Source organism: Canis lupus, chromosome 3, assembly GCF_003254725.2.
Source record: "Canis lupus dingo isolate Sandy chromosome 3, ASM325472v2, whole genome shotgun sequence".
NCBI classification, from domain to species: Eukaryota; Metazoa; Chordata; class Mammalia; order Carnivora; family Canidae; genus Canis; species Canis lupus.
This window is the reverse complement of record NC_064245.1, coordinates 53,777,386-53,794,506: the sequence shown is the minus strand read 5'-3', so window position 1 is coordinate 53,794,506 and position 17,121 is coordinate 53,777,386. Positions and strand designations below refer to the sequence as shown.

Sequence of the window (17,121 nt, the reverse complement as noted above, 5' to 3'; positions counted from 1 at the left end):
TGTGTGTGGAGGGAGGGTGGGGTTCAGTAGATATGATAGAACCATATCAGAGTTGTACAGATTTACCTGATGGCCATAGGGCTAAACGAGAAGATGGTAGAAGTAAACGGGACATGCAGATGGGGTTTCTTTGCTCAGGCTACCCATTTTACAAGTCATCCTGTATGTGTACATGTTAATTATCTATATGAATATATGAATAATATAGACCCATGAGAAGTCTGTCGTCTCCAGTTTGATCCAACATGTGCCAGATCGTTGGGATCACTGGAGTTCATGTGAGACCCACAAAAGAAAGAATGTAGCTGAAAACTAGTGGACAGCACTGGCTCTGTGCCTTGGGTTATTCTGTTTCTGCTGCCTAAATGCCGCTTTACTCCCTAGTTTGACCCATGCTCTTCTCTAGCTGCTACTGTGGAATGCTACCTGTTCACTGATACCTTCTTTTTACTTTTTCTCCCTCAAATAGAATTAGCTACTTCCCATCCTTGTGCTCTTCTAGTATTTGCACATACCTCTTACTTCAAGCATAGGGCTTTTACATCCTACTCTGGTTATTAGTTCTTATTGCTTGCTCTCTGTGGACTCCTCCCAGGCAGGGCCTATTTCTGTTACTCTTTATCTTTGTGTCTCTAGTACTTATATGCCTCTAGCAATATAGTAGCTAGTCAATAAATGTTTGTATCAAAATCACACATTGTAACAAATCTTCCTTTCTGCCCTCTAGCTTGAAGGGATATTTTTTGCCCTATAAATGAAAAAAAGGAAATGGTGCTTTCTTTTATCAGGTGACACTTCATGTTTGTGTCTATATCCAGTCAAGTTTTAATTCAATTTCCACCTTCTTGGTGAACTTTTGTGATTTCCAGTGACTCCAGTTCATTCCTTGGTCTAAACCCATGTGTTTCTTAGTTCTATTGTTTCTTTCATATGTTTACTTTCTCTTTATTATTTTATTAGCATCTTAGGGACAGAGGTCATGCCTTTCATTTCTTTATCTTCTCTCTAAGGTACATGACATAATGTCAGACAAGAGTAACATAAGGATTTTTTTTTTTTTTTTTTTTAGGATTTTTAAAAGGTATTTAGGAGTGGGTTGTATCTAGGGGAATGTTCAGATTGTAGCAATTTCAAATGAGTGTATCTGAGCCAAAATCAGATTAATTCTGAATATTGTGATTGGCTCTGTGTTACAGTGAGGTCTGTCTGAATTGATAACCTTGTGAAGGTTATACCTACAATGGATTTCTGAACTTGGCAGACAAGAGGCCTAGCTGGTGAAACTCCACTTTGTGTGTTCCACAGCCATAGCTCTCTGCAATGTGACCTGGCTCCCAGGCCCTCAAATTCTCTGATTTGGAGATGAAGAATTAACTGTGCCTTTCTCATGATGGCGTCAGAATCAGAAAGAGAAAGTCCACTATTGTTTTTCATTTCTCTTTAATATGCAACCTGTGCTTAGAAATTATATACAGAGCGGGGATCCCTGGGTGGCTCAGCGGTTTAGCGCCTGCCTTTGGCCCAGGGCCCGATCCTGGAGTCCCGGGATCGAGTCCCACATCGGGCTTCTGGCATGGAGCCTGCTTCTCCTTCTGCCTGTGTCTCTGCCTCTCTCTCTCTCTCTCTCTCTCTCTCTGTTTATCATAAATAAATAACTAAATAAATCTTTTTAAAAAAAGAAATTATATACAGAGCAATGTGTTCTGGTTGGTGATTTATGACTTCTTTCCTTCCTGGAGTGTTTTTCCTTAAAGGCTGGCAGCCCTTGATATCTAGGCAGTTTAGACCTGCTTGGAACCTCTTCTTCACCATGTAGTACAGCAGTGATCGAGGCCGGCTCCACACTCTGCTGTGTGGGGTGAGGCACTTTCTCCCTTTTTGATTTTGGTTAACAGAGAAGCATTATCTCTCTGTTTTCTCCCTGCTTGTTTGCTTTGCTTTTCTCTTTTCTTTTTTCTCTCTTTTTAAAAGTCTTGACTGGCATTACTGCAGAGATATTTACTGTATTTAGTCTTGCTAAATTATTTTTCTGGATTATATTCCACCCCCAGAGAAGACCTCAATTCTTTTTTTTTTTTTTTAAGATTTTATTTATTTATTCATGAGAGACACAGAGAGGCAGAGACACAGGCAGAGGGAGAAGCAGGCTCCCTGTAAGGAGCCTGATGAGGGACTCAATCCCAGATCCCAGGATCACGCCCTGAGCCTAAAGGAGATGCCCAACTGCTGAGCCACCCAGGCGTCCCGACCACAATTCTTTATTTCACATGTATTTGTATACTTTATTTCCATTTCCTCTGATATCTAAGAATTGATTTTGGGATTAAATTGGCCCATAGTCCTGTAACCTAAATTCAAAAGAAATGTAAAAGCTGAAAATTATATTTAGGCTTGGTTCAAACTCATTTGTTGGCAAAATCTGATCAGAATTGATGTTATTTAGAATATTTCTGTCCTTACTGTGATTATATGTATGTTCCTTTGCAGAAAAGTAATGTATTTGGGGATCCCTGGGTGGCGCAGTGGTTTAGCATCTGCCTTCGGCCCAAGGCATGATCCTAGAGTCCTGGGATCAAGTACCATGTCAGGCTCCCTGCATGGAGCCTGCTTCTCCCTCTGCCTGTGTCTCTGCCTCTCTCTCTCTCTCTCTCTCTGTGTGTGTGTGTCTCATGAATAAATAAATAAATCTTAAAAAAAAAAAGTAATTGTTTAGGGGTGCTGCCTCAAGGCTTGCTGGGTGTGTTTTATAATACTGTGCATACTTTAAGTAAACAGATGTCATGTAATTCTGTGTATACTATAAAGCCTTTCTAATATCTGAGGAATCCTAAATTCGTATCTGCCCAAATAATTTAGATCAGGGATTGTGGACTGTACTAGAGTCTCTTTCCTAAGCACCTGTTGCGTTTGTGTTTAAGAGCCCTTATTAACAGTCTTTGAGATCAGCATAGTAACAGGTTACTCTGAGGGCAGCAAAGATAATAGGAATCCATAGCCTCCTTTCCCCTGTTGCTAGAAAGTATAGCTTTGCTAGGAAAAAAGAAGAAGAAAAATGAACCTGATCTTACACAGGTTTACTGTTGTAGGGACCTAACAGTTATTTGTAGAGGTAGGCATGGGAAAACAAGAGGAAAGATTGTTTACTGGTAGGATCTAAAGTTTCAGCTTTGAGGTGGAGTACTTTCAGTTCTGGGCAAGAGGATCTGACTGGCCATTATGGTTATGTTTATATAACTCCAGCATTTCCTTAAAATATTCCCAATAATTAAAATGATATAAAAGAGAGATGGTGCCAGTACCTTATCTTTTTCTCTAATTTATTTATTTATTTATTTATTTATTTATTTATTTATTTATTTATTTATTTTTAAGTTTTATTTATTTATGATAGTCACAGAGAGAGAAAGAGAGGCAGAGACATAGGCAGAGGGAGAAGCAGGCTCCATGCACCAGGAGCCCGACGTGGGATTCGATCCCGGGTCTCCAGGATCGCGCCCTGGGCCAAAGGCAGGCGCCAAACCGCTGCACCACCCAGGGATCCCTCTCTACTTTATTTATATCAGCTAGTGATATCATTACTTTATTTTACATTGAAAGACCTTAAAAATGAACTCACTCTTCTTGAGGCTCTAAAAGTGACATTCTTAAAATTTCTTAAAGTGCGGCAGCCACTTTCTTCATTCCAAGAAGAAATAAAAGAGGAAAAAATTACTGAAGAGAACTATTCTTATTAATTTGGAATGCAGGTGTGGGACATACTATATGGGAGAAATAATATATAGAATGGGTACATATTACAGGTATAGAATGTTATTGGCTGTTTTGCTTTGGAAAATTTGTTGAATAGATTAAAAAATTTTTGAGGGGGGCTTTATATATATATAGTTCCATTTTGAGTATTTTAGTCTTAATAAAAGTACTTAATCATATGCATATGATCATATTTGTACTTAACAGAAAATAATTAGCTACTCTGTATAAATCAGAATGTATTTTTAGAATACTTGACTTGTTTTTGGATTATACATTTGGGTTTATTATACACAATTGAAATTCTGATCAGTTCTGTGAATGTAATATACATGATCCATATTTGTGTTTAGATAAAACTGAGGTTTATAGATTATTTGCAAAAACTGTGGATTGCTCTATTGAGTTTCTGTGATTTGTTTCTTCGGTGTTTTTTATTTACTCCCTTACCACTAGACCATCAGTGTCTTGCTCATGTCCTTCCCTGCAAAGTGCACTTCTAACTTACTGATTCTGATCTGCTAGGTCCTTAGATTCCACTTAAGCTAACTCAGGCTTATAGACATTGACTTATCCATCTCTCCATCTGTGAAACATTAATATTTATTAGTACACACCAGGTTTTGGGTAGACACTGGTGAACAAGACTTTTATTGTTCCTTCCTTCATGAGATTTAAAGCCAAATAGATTTCTTTTTTTTTTTATTTAAACGGTAAGGATATATAATGTTTATTTAAAAATCATTAATTACCTGAATGAAACTTTTCCATCAGTAGTATGAATTCAGTTTACATAAGATTTTTTATGGAATGATTTTTTTTCTTTTTTTAAAAGATTTTATTTTATTTTATTTTATTTATTTTTTAAGATTTTATTTATTTATTCATGAGAATACGCAGAGAGGCAGAGACACAGGCAGAGGGAGAAGCAGGCTCCATGCAAGGAGCCCGACGTGGGACTCGATCCTGGGTCTCCAGGATCACGCCCTGAGTTGTAGGCGGCGCTAAACCGCTGAGCCACCAGGGCTGCCCCTTTAAAGATTTTATTTATTCATGAGAGACACACAGAGAGAGAGGCAGAGACCTAGGCAAAGGGAGAAGCAGCCTCCCTATAGGGAGCCCGATGTGGGACTCAGTCCCAGGACCCCAGGATCACAACCTGAGCCAAAGGCAGACGCTCAACCACTGAGTCACCCAGGCATCCCTTGAATCATTTTCATGATACTTTTATAAGTATCTTGTTAGTTAAAGCTTTTTGATCACAGGAAGGAGAACGAGAATGAAGATTTCTCCACTTAGAATGATTATATTCACATGTATATTACCATCTAATTACACATCAGATTTAAACCAGAACAGGGACTTGAACTTGTCTTCTGATTCCCAGTCCAGTGTTTTTTGCATTATGTGACTTTCTAGGACAATATTTTGTAAAACTCAGAAAAAGTCCTGAGGTAAAGTATGGTAACTGCAAAGGGGAATATGGTAGCATTCAGGGATATGTTCAGAATATTTCTGTTCTTTATACTGACTTTCCCCTTTAACCTAAGAGCAGCAGCTAGGTGCAGCTGGGCGGCCTAACTCTTTTTGCATATCGTGTCTTCTAGTTTGTACCTGTTCAAACTAGGCCTGGCTCCTCAGATTCAAGACCTATATGGAAAGGTTGACTTCACAGGTAAGGAGTTATAAACTTGGCAGGAAATGCTTGATTTATGTGGAAATAGCCTGGAGAGTCAACAGTTCCAATCTTAAAGACATAGGGGTTTAAAAATACTCTGGCAAAAGAGATCAAAGAAGTATAAGTAACTTCTGTGTTGAATAGAGTGCTAAACTGGGAATTTCAAACTCTGTTTTCTCATTTTAGCAAGTACCAGCAGTGAGCAAAGTAAGGGGTGTGTGTGGGGGAATGAGACAATGCAGAGGTGACAATTTAATAAAAAAATGTAGTGTATTTACCTTATTCTGTGTGTGTTTGTTATTGTCAAATGCTTGAATAGGTGGGGGCTTGGGGAGAAAACAAATGGTGGTGATATTGGTTAGGAGCTAATATAGATTCAAGTCTTTTGAAGTGATTATTATTTTGTAGACTTGGGAACTTTAAATTTAATAAAAACTTTTATCTATGACATTTTTCCTTCTAGGGAAGTTGTTCACCAGACCTAGGGCAAAGGGCTAAACCTTACATGTTGTTTTCTTTATCATTTGGCTTCCTGCCTTTGAAGCAGAATAGTTTAATAGCGGCTAGTACCTTAGCATTGAAGACATCTGGTCGGCTTGTGGGTCACTTGTTGCTGAGCTCCCTTCAAAGCTGTTCCATTCATAAGTTAGTTAGTTCGTTGTAGGAAATGCCGCAAGTAGCAGTTTTGAGAAACTGTTTTCTGTAGGGCTGTTTCTCATGTTATATTTACTTTTGATGCTCTTGTTAATAGTAATAATAGTTAATGTCTACTGAGTGTATGCTTTTTGCCAGGTACTATGTTCATTGCTTTCCATATATCTTCTTATTAAGTCCTTCAGTCCTGGGAGGTAGCCACCACTTCATCCCATTTTGTAGTTGGGGAATCTGTTTCCTTCTCTAAGTTCTGGGAAGGTGCTTAACTTGCTTGCCTGCATCTTCATCTTTCTCTTCCTGTAGAAGAGGAAATCAACAATATGAAGATTGAACTGGAGAAGTACGGGATCCAGATGCCTGCCTTCAGCAAGATCGGGGGCATCCTGGCCAATGAACTCTCAGTGGATGAAGCTGCATGTAAGAAGAGAGAAATTTTGTGGGTTCAAATGGGATTGGTGCTACCACTTTCAGTGATCTTGGACACTAGGAATTTTGCTAGCAAACTTAGGCCAATAGAGGTAGTTTAACACTGCAATGGACTTCTGTACTATTGCTATTGGAAGTAAGTGATTGATTTCAATGAAAATGAAAGCATTTAGAAAGTGAGTTATACATTTCAGTATCCTTTGGGTTTCTTCTTTTTTTTTTTTAATGGTATTTACATGATGATTAAAGGTGAACATTTCCATCATTTATGCTCCTTACAAGGCTCTTTACTAATATTTCCCAGTGAGATTCCAAACTCAGCATCCCAGACATGGGATCACAGGGATAGCTGTGGCTTTGTATATCTAGGAAGAGACTACTAGGCTTATAGGATTTGGGGAGCCATTCCTCTAACCCCAGTCATCATTTCTCTATCAAAACAAACCTTTTCCTGCAATAGGGGGTTGTGATGTTGTTCTGGATATGTCATGTAATCTCTTACTCTGTATAACCCCAGTGTTCTATGTTTTGAATTTTTTCTTTTAGTACATGCGGCCGTTATTGCCATTAATGAAGCCATTGACCATAGAATTCCAGCCGACACATTTGTGGCTCTGAGAAACCCCAACGCCATGCTTGTAAATCTTGAAGAGCCCTTGGCATCCACTTATCAGGATGTGCTTTATGAGGCCAAGCAGGAGAAAATGACAAACGCTAAAAACAGGGTAAAAATGGAACATCTGTTCTTTTTAATTGATTTATATTCTTTCATTGTTGGATGTAACTCCATTTTAAAAATCAGTTTTCTTTTTTTTTTTTTTTTATGATTTTATTTATTTATTCATGAGAGATAGAGAGAGAGAGAGAGGCAGAGACACAGGCAGAGGGAGAAGCAGGCTCCATGCAGGGAGCCTGATGCTGGACTCAATCCTGGGACTCCAAGATCATACCCTAGGCCAAAGGCAGGCGCTAAACTGCTGAGCCACCCAGGGATCCCCCTAAAATCAGTTTTCTTGAAGTATAATTTATACACAGTAAAATTTACTCATTTTACATGTATGGGTTTGATGGGTTTTGACAAATGTGTGTGGTTATAAAACAATCCTCCCTAAAGTCCCCAGGTCTCTCTTCATAGTCAGCCTCTACTGCTCCCCATCCCCTCCTTCCCACCCTGACCCCAGGCAACCCCCAATCTGAACAGATCACTATATTTACCTTTTTAAGAATATATATAAACGAAATGGATTTACACAGTATATAGCCTTTGGTATTTGATTCCATTTTAACTTTTATCCTTGAATTTTGTGCAAACCAATGAGAAGTTCTGTGATCTGGTTCTTGGGTGTGCCTGTTCTGCTCAGGTCTGAGGCAAGGATGCAAGCTCACAAGGGAGCAGGGCAGGGTTCAGCAGTGCTTCCTGCTCATGCCCAACTCTGGAAGCACCCTTGGGCTTGTCGTTAATAGGTGGATCTGCTTTTTACATTTTTAGTTAAAGGTTGTGTAGCATTCCACTCTGTGCTTCATTAAGGATTTTAAGCCATACACTTACTCTTTTTTCTGTCATGTTTGGGGGAGGAATACAAGTGTGTTTCTTAGGTCTTCTTAGAGACCTGAACTGATTTGTTACACTTTTTACTCATCTTCAGACAGAAAACTCTGAGAGAGAAAGGGATGTTTATGAGGAGCTGCTCACTCAAGCTGAAATTCAAGGCAATATAAACAAAGTCAATAGTAAGTATGTCCCTGAGTCAGGTAACTGCGGGATGTTACAGAATAATGTGAGTGTTGATCTATTCTTGGACTGATAATGTAGTATAAGTTTATTTATTTTAGGTATCAGTGGACTTGTTTAGGAACTATTGCTTACTACTACTGTTTTCTTGTGTTCATATGTCTTCTGTCTCAGCTGCCATCATCCTTAGGTCCTCCCTCTTCTATCTACTCATCTATTGCAGCTTCTGGATTTGTCTTGGTTAATTTAACTCTTTCACCCTGGGTTAATACACTTAAAAAAAATCTAAATAGGGATTTTATTTTTCCTTTATATATATATATTAAAGATTTTACTTATTTATTCATGAGAGACAGAGAGAGAGAGGCAGAGACACAGGCAGAGGGAGAAGCAGGCTCCTTGCAGGGAGCCTGACGTGGGACTGGATCCTGGGTCTCCAGGATCACACTCTGGGCTGAAGGCAGCGCTAAACCGCTGAGCCACCCGGGCTGCCCCTTATTTATATTTTTAAGTAGGCTTCATATCCAGCATGGAGCCCACTACAGGGCTTGAACTCATGACCCTGAGATCAAGACCTAAGCTGAGATCAAGAGTCAAATGCTTAACCAACTGAGCCACCTAGGTGCCCCTATTTTTATTTATATTTATTTTTATTTTTAAAAAGGATTTTATTATTTAGAGAGAGATAGCAGGGGGAAGGGGCAGAGGGAGAAAGAGATCTCAGGCAGACTCTGCTGAGTGTGGAGCCCAATGCAGGGCTTGTTCTCACAACCCTGAGATTAGGACCTGAGCTGAAACCAAGAGTAGGAGGCCTAATGGACTGCATCCAGGCACCCCTATTTTTCTACTTTTAAATTAATTTTATAATTTCATTTTTCTTTTAAAGAGTAATGCAAATTATTCAGACATAAACAAAAAAAACCCATAAAAAATTAGACCCCTGTTCTCTAGAAATGACCACTGTTGATTTTTTAAAAAGATTTTATGTATTTATTTATTTGAGAGAGAAAGAGAACAAGCAGGGGGAGGGGCAGAAGACGAAAGAGAAGCAGACTCCTCACTGAGCAGGGAGGTCGATCATGGGGCTCAGTCCTAAGACCCAGGATCATAACCTGAGCCAAAGGCAGACACTTAACTGACTGAGCCACCCAGGTGCCCCCACCACTACTGATATTTTTATACATATGTTTAAAAATATACTTAAACAAAAATGAGTTTATATCATTCATACTGATTTTTGTGTATATATGTTACGTACTTTTGAGGAATTCATATCTTGAAAATGTCATTTTCATTTTGTCACTCTTTCACTAAAGAACTTGCATTGGTTCCTTATAACTTGATGGACAAAAGGCAGACCCCTAGCCTAGTGGAGTTTTTTATATGGTATTTTATGCATACAATTCTCTGTACAAACTCATTTGCCTAATTGTCTCCCATATTCACTCTGTTCATTTCATGACTCATGGAAGAGTCCCGCTGTGGAGTGGCTCAGACCTGGGCCTTGGTCTCTTGGCCTCTTACTAATAGCTATTGACTTGGGATGCCTGTGGCACAGACTTGTTCTACAGATGGTGAAATAATGCATGCAAAATGCCTGGTATTTAGTGAGTACTCAGTAAACATTAGCGTTATTATAGCTTTTGCTAATCATGTATTCTCACTATAATGCCCTCATGCCTTATCTCTTACCTGATCCAAATTATACCCATCACTGGTCCAGCTCAGTTCTCACCTGTGCCCATTCCAGTTCTCCCATGGCACTTAAAGACCAACTACACAATTTGATACTCAATTATATATATATATTGTCTTATATGGCTTGCCTTTGTTTCTGACATCTCTATAAATTCTTTGAGTACAGATTATTTATGAGTTCTGCTTCTTTTGAAACCTCTGTAATTCTTAGTGTAATGGTTAGACTCACCAAAGAACTAAAAAGCTTATTTGATTTCAACCAGGCTTGACCTTGTTTTGCTCAAGATAATAATAACAATAGTAATAGTAATCCATATCCTCTCTGTTCATTGGGAGGCCCTAATTTCTCCCTTGAACCAATGCTCTGAATAACTACTGAGACTTTACAAGATTTTGCCAACTCTGTATGATCAGGAGCTCTAAAGCCTGACCAGGAGTCTTTGTATTCTGTTCCATTCTGGTTCATTTAAGCTACTGTTTTCTGAACGGAGTAATAGTACCATTCACATATGGGTGACTGTGTTATACTGTATCTGTATGAATACTTAAGCCAACAAATATAAACCAGTCTTTTATACTTGTCTATGTGAGAAGAAAGTCCCACATGTCTCCTGCTGTATAACAGTGCATAATACACTCTTTGTTTCAATAAGGGTGTTTTTTTTCTGCTATGTTCTTTAGGATTCTGTAACCGTTGTAGCTTTACCTGGCAAAGTCTGAGAGTCCATTATAAACCTGTGGGGGAAAGAGCTGTAGCTGTACATTTTTGAAGTGTTCCATTTAGGGGCCCCTGGGTGCTCACTTGGTTAAATGTCCCACTCTTGATTTCAGCTCAGGTTATGAACTCGGGCAGTGAGATCAAAACCTGTGTCGTGCTTGGGATTCTTTCTCTCCTTCTCCCTCTGCCCTTCCCCCTCCACTCTCTCTCTCTCTCTCTCTCTCTCTTTCTCTCAGATAAATAAATACATCTTTAAAAAAAATTCCCTCAAAATTCCCTCAAATAGCTTTCAACATAGTAGGGAAGATAGACATGCAAGTGAGTAATTTTAGGGCAACTTACTTAGAAGGTATCAAAGACATATGAAGTACAGTCACAGAAAAAGAAAGGAGTGATGACAGCTTGGAGGTTTGTGTAAGAACCTTCACTGGATAGATAAGGTGAGGATAAGGCAGGATTCCCCAAAGAGGAACAATTGTTTCCTAATCGTAGAGCAAGTCTAGGCAAGAGAAAGTTGTGTGCTAGCAAGATACAAGAGCTTTAGGTCCCAGGAATTATCTTAACATAATTATAGATAAGATTCTTTCTGTGAGGGCTTGAGAACCGGCATTGAAGCCACTGCCCCAGGAGAAAGCTGCAGGTCAAATAGTTCAAAATGAGAAAAAGTTTTTATTTACTTTCTTAGTAGAACAAGGAAAATTAATTAAAGCCTAATGGAAGAAAGTATTTAAATAGTGTTCTAACCTTTATCATCTTTATAGTGTGAATGTTAGTAAATGTTTTTTTAAATATTTACATATTTATGTAGTAAGTATGCTTTAAAGTAAAAGCATAATTGACTAGATGCTTTTGTAGATAGATAATCTGAGATTCTGCATCACATACCTAGAGAAAGCCTGGTTGTTAACCTGTGTTGATTGTATTTTCTGTCCCCACTCCTATAAAATCTTCACCAAGACAGAGATCATTTGTTTTGTTCATAGCTGTATTTGCAGCACAAAGCAGGTGCTCAGTAAATGCTGTTGAAGGAATGGATAGTTAGTTGGCTAAGGATCACATGGAGGAGTAGCCATCACCTTGGTGTGGTGATGAGTTAGCAGAATTGCAGGTATAATCGTTGGGAAGGAGTGAGTAGTCTCTTAGGAGTCTACACTGAGTCTACAAATCCATAGAGATTTAAAATTTTTCCTTTAACACCTTGTATTCATTTTTTTTTTTTTTTTACTAATGAAAACATTAAAACATTTAAAAATTTTAAGTGCTGCTATACCCCAAATACTTTGATTTTTGGTATGTTGTTATTGATTTGTTTTGCTACTTTGGTGATAAAAATCAGATGTTCATCCCTGAATGGAGCATGGAGGGAGAATTCTTGTTTTCTAAAAATAGGGAAACAAAATCATACGGTAAGGATCGCTTCCCAGTGGCTATTATTTTTGAAGTCAGAAAATACCTTATTCTGACTGCCAGCCTAATTCCTTATTTATTTTACAACATAAAAAGTGCTTTCACATACGTAATTTTGTTTAATCTTAACAACACTGTGAAGAAGGTGTCTTTATTACTTTCAGATGAAGGAGCATCTAGGTTTTCATTGCCAGATGTTAAAGACCTTGTGTGACTTCAAGTGACTAGAGGTAGAGAGGATTGAGGGTATTAATCGCCTCTACCAATCCCTGCGCTCAGACCACCCTCGCTATCTGGGCACTCACTGTCCTAGTAGAGTGTGTTCAGGAGACAGCTGGATAATGAAGGGATTCAGACTGATGCTGTTAAGAAGGAATGAAAGTTCCTTAATCTGGGGTAGACTGAGGGAAAGAGGGATTGATGTATCCAGGCGTCAACACCAGGGTGAAAACTTTCACAGATTGCTGTGGGAGAAACCTTCTCCTGTTCAGTAGTTTTATCTAGACAACAGCTTGGCATTTAGAGGGAATTTAGACATGTGTTGGTTTTGACTGGTGCCTCATATTGCTAGCCCCATAGTGCTAAGGTGTCTGTATCTGAAAGCTTTTCAGTAGGTCTGAGGCATGCTCCAGGAATCTGTTAACTGACAAACAGTCCAGTTGGGGACCCCTGAACTTGAGCAGTTTAAGGTTCTCTTCCAATTCCAAGATCTTGTGCTTCTGGGATATTCCAGAACAAAGGCCATCTGAGCTATATTTCGCTCTTCTGAAATTGAGGTTGGTTTAGGGGAAGGAAAGTGATGTAAGCTGTGATGTTCACAAAACGTCTTCATAAGCTGCGGCCTTTCCCCCTCCTCAGCGTCTTCTGCATTAGCAAATGTGGACCTGGCTTTGGAGCAGGGTGTGGCACCTGCCTTGTTCCGGGCACTGCAGTCACCAGCCCTGGGCCTTCGAGGGCTGCAGCAGCAAAACGGGGACTGGTACCTCAAGCAGCTCCTGAGTGACAGACAGCACAAGAGACAGGTGAGGATCGTGGGTCAGGCTGGCAGGCATTCACATACAGCTGTTTGAATCTTGTGTTCTTGCTGAAACATATTTGTGGGATCTCTTTTCCCTATAGTTACAGTATAACCTATAGTTTTTAGCATAACTTTCTGCATCTTAATGTAGGTTTTTATAATATCCTCAGGTAAAATACAGATTGTCTTTAGCTCTTGTTTGCTTTTATAGCTGTAAACCTTTTTTTTTTAAGATTTTATTTATTCATGAGAGACACAAGCAGAGGGAGAAGCAGGCTTCCTGCAGGGAGCCTGATGCAGGCGGGACTCGATCTCAGGGCCCTGATCCCAGGGCCCCGGGATCACGCCTGAGCCAAAGGCAGACACTCAACCACTGAGCCACCCAGACGTCCCTGTAAACCCTCTTAAACATAAATACTACCTGCCCTCCAAACCTGACTACCCCTTCACTTGAAGCATCCTTTTTAACCCTCCAATGAAAAGCCCTGGGGGAAAACCTGAATCTCTCCTACATTCTTACTTCAGGAATTTCCTACATAAAAACACACATCACTAGTTTCCTCTGGCCAGCACTGGGAAAGTACTTAACTAATGTGCAGTAAGAGCAGACTGTGTAATTGTACTTAGTGGGGCTGGTAGAACAAACACAAATGGCTTTCTTTTTTGTCTGAACAAGGCCCATCAAGTGCACATTTTGCAGATTCCCAGTATCTATGGCCAAAGCAAACAGTATTAATGTGCTAATGAGGCTGTAAACATCTTATGTCAGTATTTTTTTTTAAGATTTTATTTATTTATTCATATTTTTTATTTTTTTTATTTTTTTATTTTTTTTATATTTTTTTTATTTATTCATATTTATTCACACAGCTAGAGAGAGAGGCAGAGACACAGGCAGAGGGAGAAGCAGGCTCCATGCAGGGAGCCCGACGTGGGACTCGATCCCGGGTCTCCAGGCTCACACCCCGGGCTGCAGGCGGCGCTAAACCGCTGCGCCACCGGGGCTGCCCTTACGTCAGTATTTTGATGCTTCTTACAAACTTTTTTTTTTATGTGCTAGTATCTGGAAAGTCCTCTACCCCAGATTTGGTGAGGGCATTGGTTCCCACTAGGACTACCACTTTCTCTGATGCAGCCTGACACATCCACTTAGGGCCGAACTTTGTCCCTGTGACTGCTATTGAGATACAACTGTAAGGCCTGGAGGCATAGCCATGAGAATCTTTACATAAATGTTCTTTGCTTTTCTCAGGGTGGTCAGGCTGATCCCCTGCAGAAGGAGGAGCTCCAGTCTGGAGTGGATGCTGCAAACATTACTGCCCAACAGTATCAAAGAAGTAAGAGTCCTCTCCCTGAGATACTGTGTGGGGTTAATGTCGCTAGGGCATCTGAGGTCAGATCCTGTCACTTCTCACCCCCACCCCAAGCCTGCTAGCCACAATCGACCAGCAGGTGCCACTAGAGGTGCCCTACCCTAGTTTTAGAGTAGAACTGGAGTCAGTGTGGGCTTACTCTGGCTAGCAAGCACTTGGTCATTGGAGCAGAGTCTTAGGGCTTGATTGGTAAGATCTGGGTGGTGGCAGAGAGAGAAGGATGTTCCTAACCTGAGCAGGGAGGAAAGGAGGTGTGAGCAGAGGTGCCAAAGGTCAAAGATGTTTTGAAGCAACAGCGGTTAGAATACAATATTTGTAGATATTCGGGGTTGAGCTGTGTAAGATAAACCCTTGGAAAGATTGTGGCAGCTTAAGAAGCTGGTACTTGATTCGCCAGGCTACATGGGATGGGAGAGATGCTTTAGAAAGAGTCGCAGGATGAATTGGAGTGGAAAATAGCTTTATTGGGATATAGTTGGCATAGCCTGCAGTTCATCTTCATACAAAGAGGGAGGCTGTTTTTTTTAAAGATGAAAGTTCCACTTCAAACATCATGGCTTATAGTTTATCTGCAGAATAGAACTTTCTTCTGTGAAAACTGAATCTCTTTCCTCTCAGGGCTTCCCAAGCCAGCTGCATTTCTGACCTGTGTTCTGTGCAGGGTTGGCAGCTGTGGCGGCAATCAATGCTGCTATCCAGAAGGGTGTTGCTGAGAAGACTGTTCTGGAGCTCATGAATCCTGAGGCCCAGCTGCCCCAGGTGTATCCCTTTGCTGCTGATCTTTATCAGAAAGAGCTGGCTACCCTGCAGCAACAGAGTCCTGAAGTAAGTCAGCTGAACCTCTCCTGTTTGTGACCAAAATGGGGCAGAAGTGAACTCAACACCTATTTCTTGGTGTGCTTGGCAGAGCCTTTTTTAAAAAAACAAACAAACAAAAAAACAGAAACTTAGACTTCTTATGGCTTAACTGAAGTCCTGACCTCACTTGGTATCCCGGAATGTCCTCATCTTTTTTTTCCTCTCCTTTCTGTGCAGCATAGCCTCACCCATCCTGAGCTATCTGTTGCCGTGGAGATGTTGTCATCTGTGGCCCTAATCAACAGGGCACTGGAGTCAGGGGACATGAACACAGTGTGGAAACAGTTGAGCAGTTCTGTGACAGGCCTTACCAATATCGAAGAAGAAAACTGTCAGAGGTGGGTCCCCAGAGTGGTAGATGGAATCCATTGGACAGCTTTTACTCTGTTGGGTGTCCACACTCCTGTTTTCAGGCATTGTGACTTTAGTATGATGCTTTTTTCCCCCCTATTCTGATTCATTTTATTCTTTATTATGCTGGAGGATTTATAATAAATTACATATATCATGACATTCCACCCCTCAATATGTAAGTATGCTTATCTAAAACAGTGAGGATATTTATTAGGTAGCCAAAATAGTACAATCTCATAGTACAAACCCTGGCAAAATCAATAGTTCTTCTTTAATATGTGCAGACCCTAGTCCATTTTCATACTTCTTCACTAGTTTCGAAACTGTCCTTTTCACCTGATTTCTTCAAACCAGGGTCCAGTGCAGGACTATGTGTTACACCTGGCTATTGTACCCTTTAGGTATCTCTTAATCTAGCATTGTTCCTTTCTTCATGATATTGACTTGTTAAAGAGATAGGACCAGTTGTTCTAAAATGTTCCATCTTCTGGTTCTGGTTGCTTCCTGAGATTTGGCTTATTTTTGTAAATTAGAAATTAGGTGTAAAGGCTTGTCAAGATCAAGTCAGCATTTTTGGTGTTGTGTATTTCATATTTTCTCATAACTAGAGGCATATGAAATTGACTTGTGTCACCATTAAAGATACTAAGATTGATTCTTGAATCCGGGAGAAAGCTTATCCCTCTTATGTGTATTTATGTTTTTCCCTTAGCATAAACTTTTTTTGCACCTTTGTACCATCAAAGTGTCCAGTTCCCCATTACCCATACATAATATCTAAAAAAAAAAATTTTTTTTTATTTATGATAGTCACACAGAGAGAGAGAGAGAGAGAGAGAGAGGCAGAGACATAGGCAGAGGGAGAAGCAGGCTCCATGTACTGGGAGCCCGACGTGGGATTCGATCCCGGGTCTCCAGGATCATGCCCTGGGCCAAAGGCAGGCGCTAAACCGCTGCGCCACCCAGGGATCCCCATACCTAATATTTTTAACCCAAGTTGATAATCCTTGTCTAAATCAATACTTTGCATGAATGAATGACTGAATTTCAATTGCATTTATATTCCAGAAAAATTGGAGGTAATAATAAAATAATTAATGCTGTTTGAAAACAACAAAAAAGAAAAAGACAAAAAAAAAAAATCAATACTTTTCAGTAAGATTTGCTTAATGATTTTTTTTTTAAAGATTTTATTGTATTTCATTATCTTCTTTGTTGGGGGAATGGGGTAGGTATCTTGATGAACTGATGAAACTGAAAACTCAGGCACATGCAGAAAATAATGAATTTATTACATGGAATGACATCCAAGCTTGTGTGGACCATGTAAATCTGGTGGTGCAGGAGGAACATGAGAGTGAGTAATCTACTTAACCATCCCCTCAGATAGTGAAACTGTTAAAGGTACTGTGATTCCATAAACTGGCTCTAAACATTACTCCCAGAAAGATTCTT

General features: G+C 39.8%; 1 protein-coding gene across 1 annotated transcript in view; it reads left to right on the top strand.

The window, feature by feature from the left end:
* Positions 1 to 17,121, top strand: part of IQGAP1 (IQ motif containing GTPase activating protein 1) — a 109,696-nt gene that overhangs the window by 45,927 nt on the left and 46,648 nt on the right. Inside the window, exons 6-14 of the mRNA XM_025436877.3 lie at positions 5,358 to 5,425; positions 6,386 to 6,499; positions 7,055 to 7,233; positions 8,155 to 8,239; positions 12,922 to 13,085; positions 14,334 to 14,418; positions 15,116 to 15,279; positions 15,490 to 15,650; positions 16,899 to 17,023. Coding sequence (XP_025292662.1) covers positions 5,358 to 5,425; positions 6,386 to 6,499; positions 7,055 to 7,233; positions 8,155 to 8,239; positions 12,922 to 13,085; positions 14,334 to 14,418; positions 15,116 to 15,279; positions 15,490 to 15,650; positions 16,899 to 17,023 — 1,145 coding nt within the window. The remainder of the gene's footprint in view (positions 1 to 5,357; positions 5,426 to 6,385; positions 6,500 to 7,054; positions 7,234 to 8,154; positions 8,240 to 12,921; positions 13,086 to 14,333; positions 14,419 to 15,115; positions 15,280 to 15,489; positions 15,651 to 16,898; positions 17,024 to 17,121) is intronic.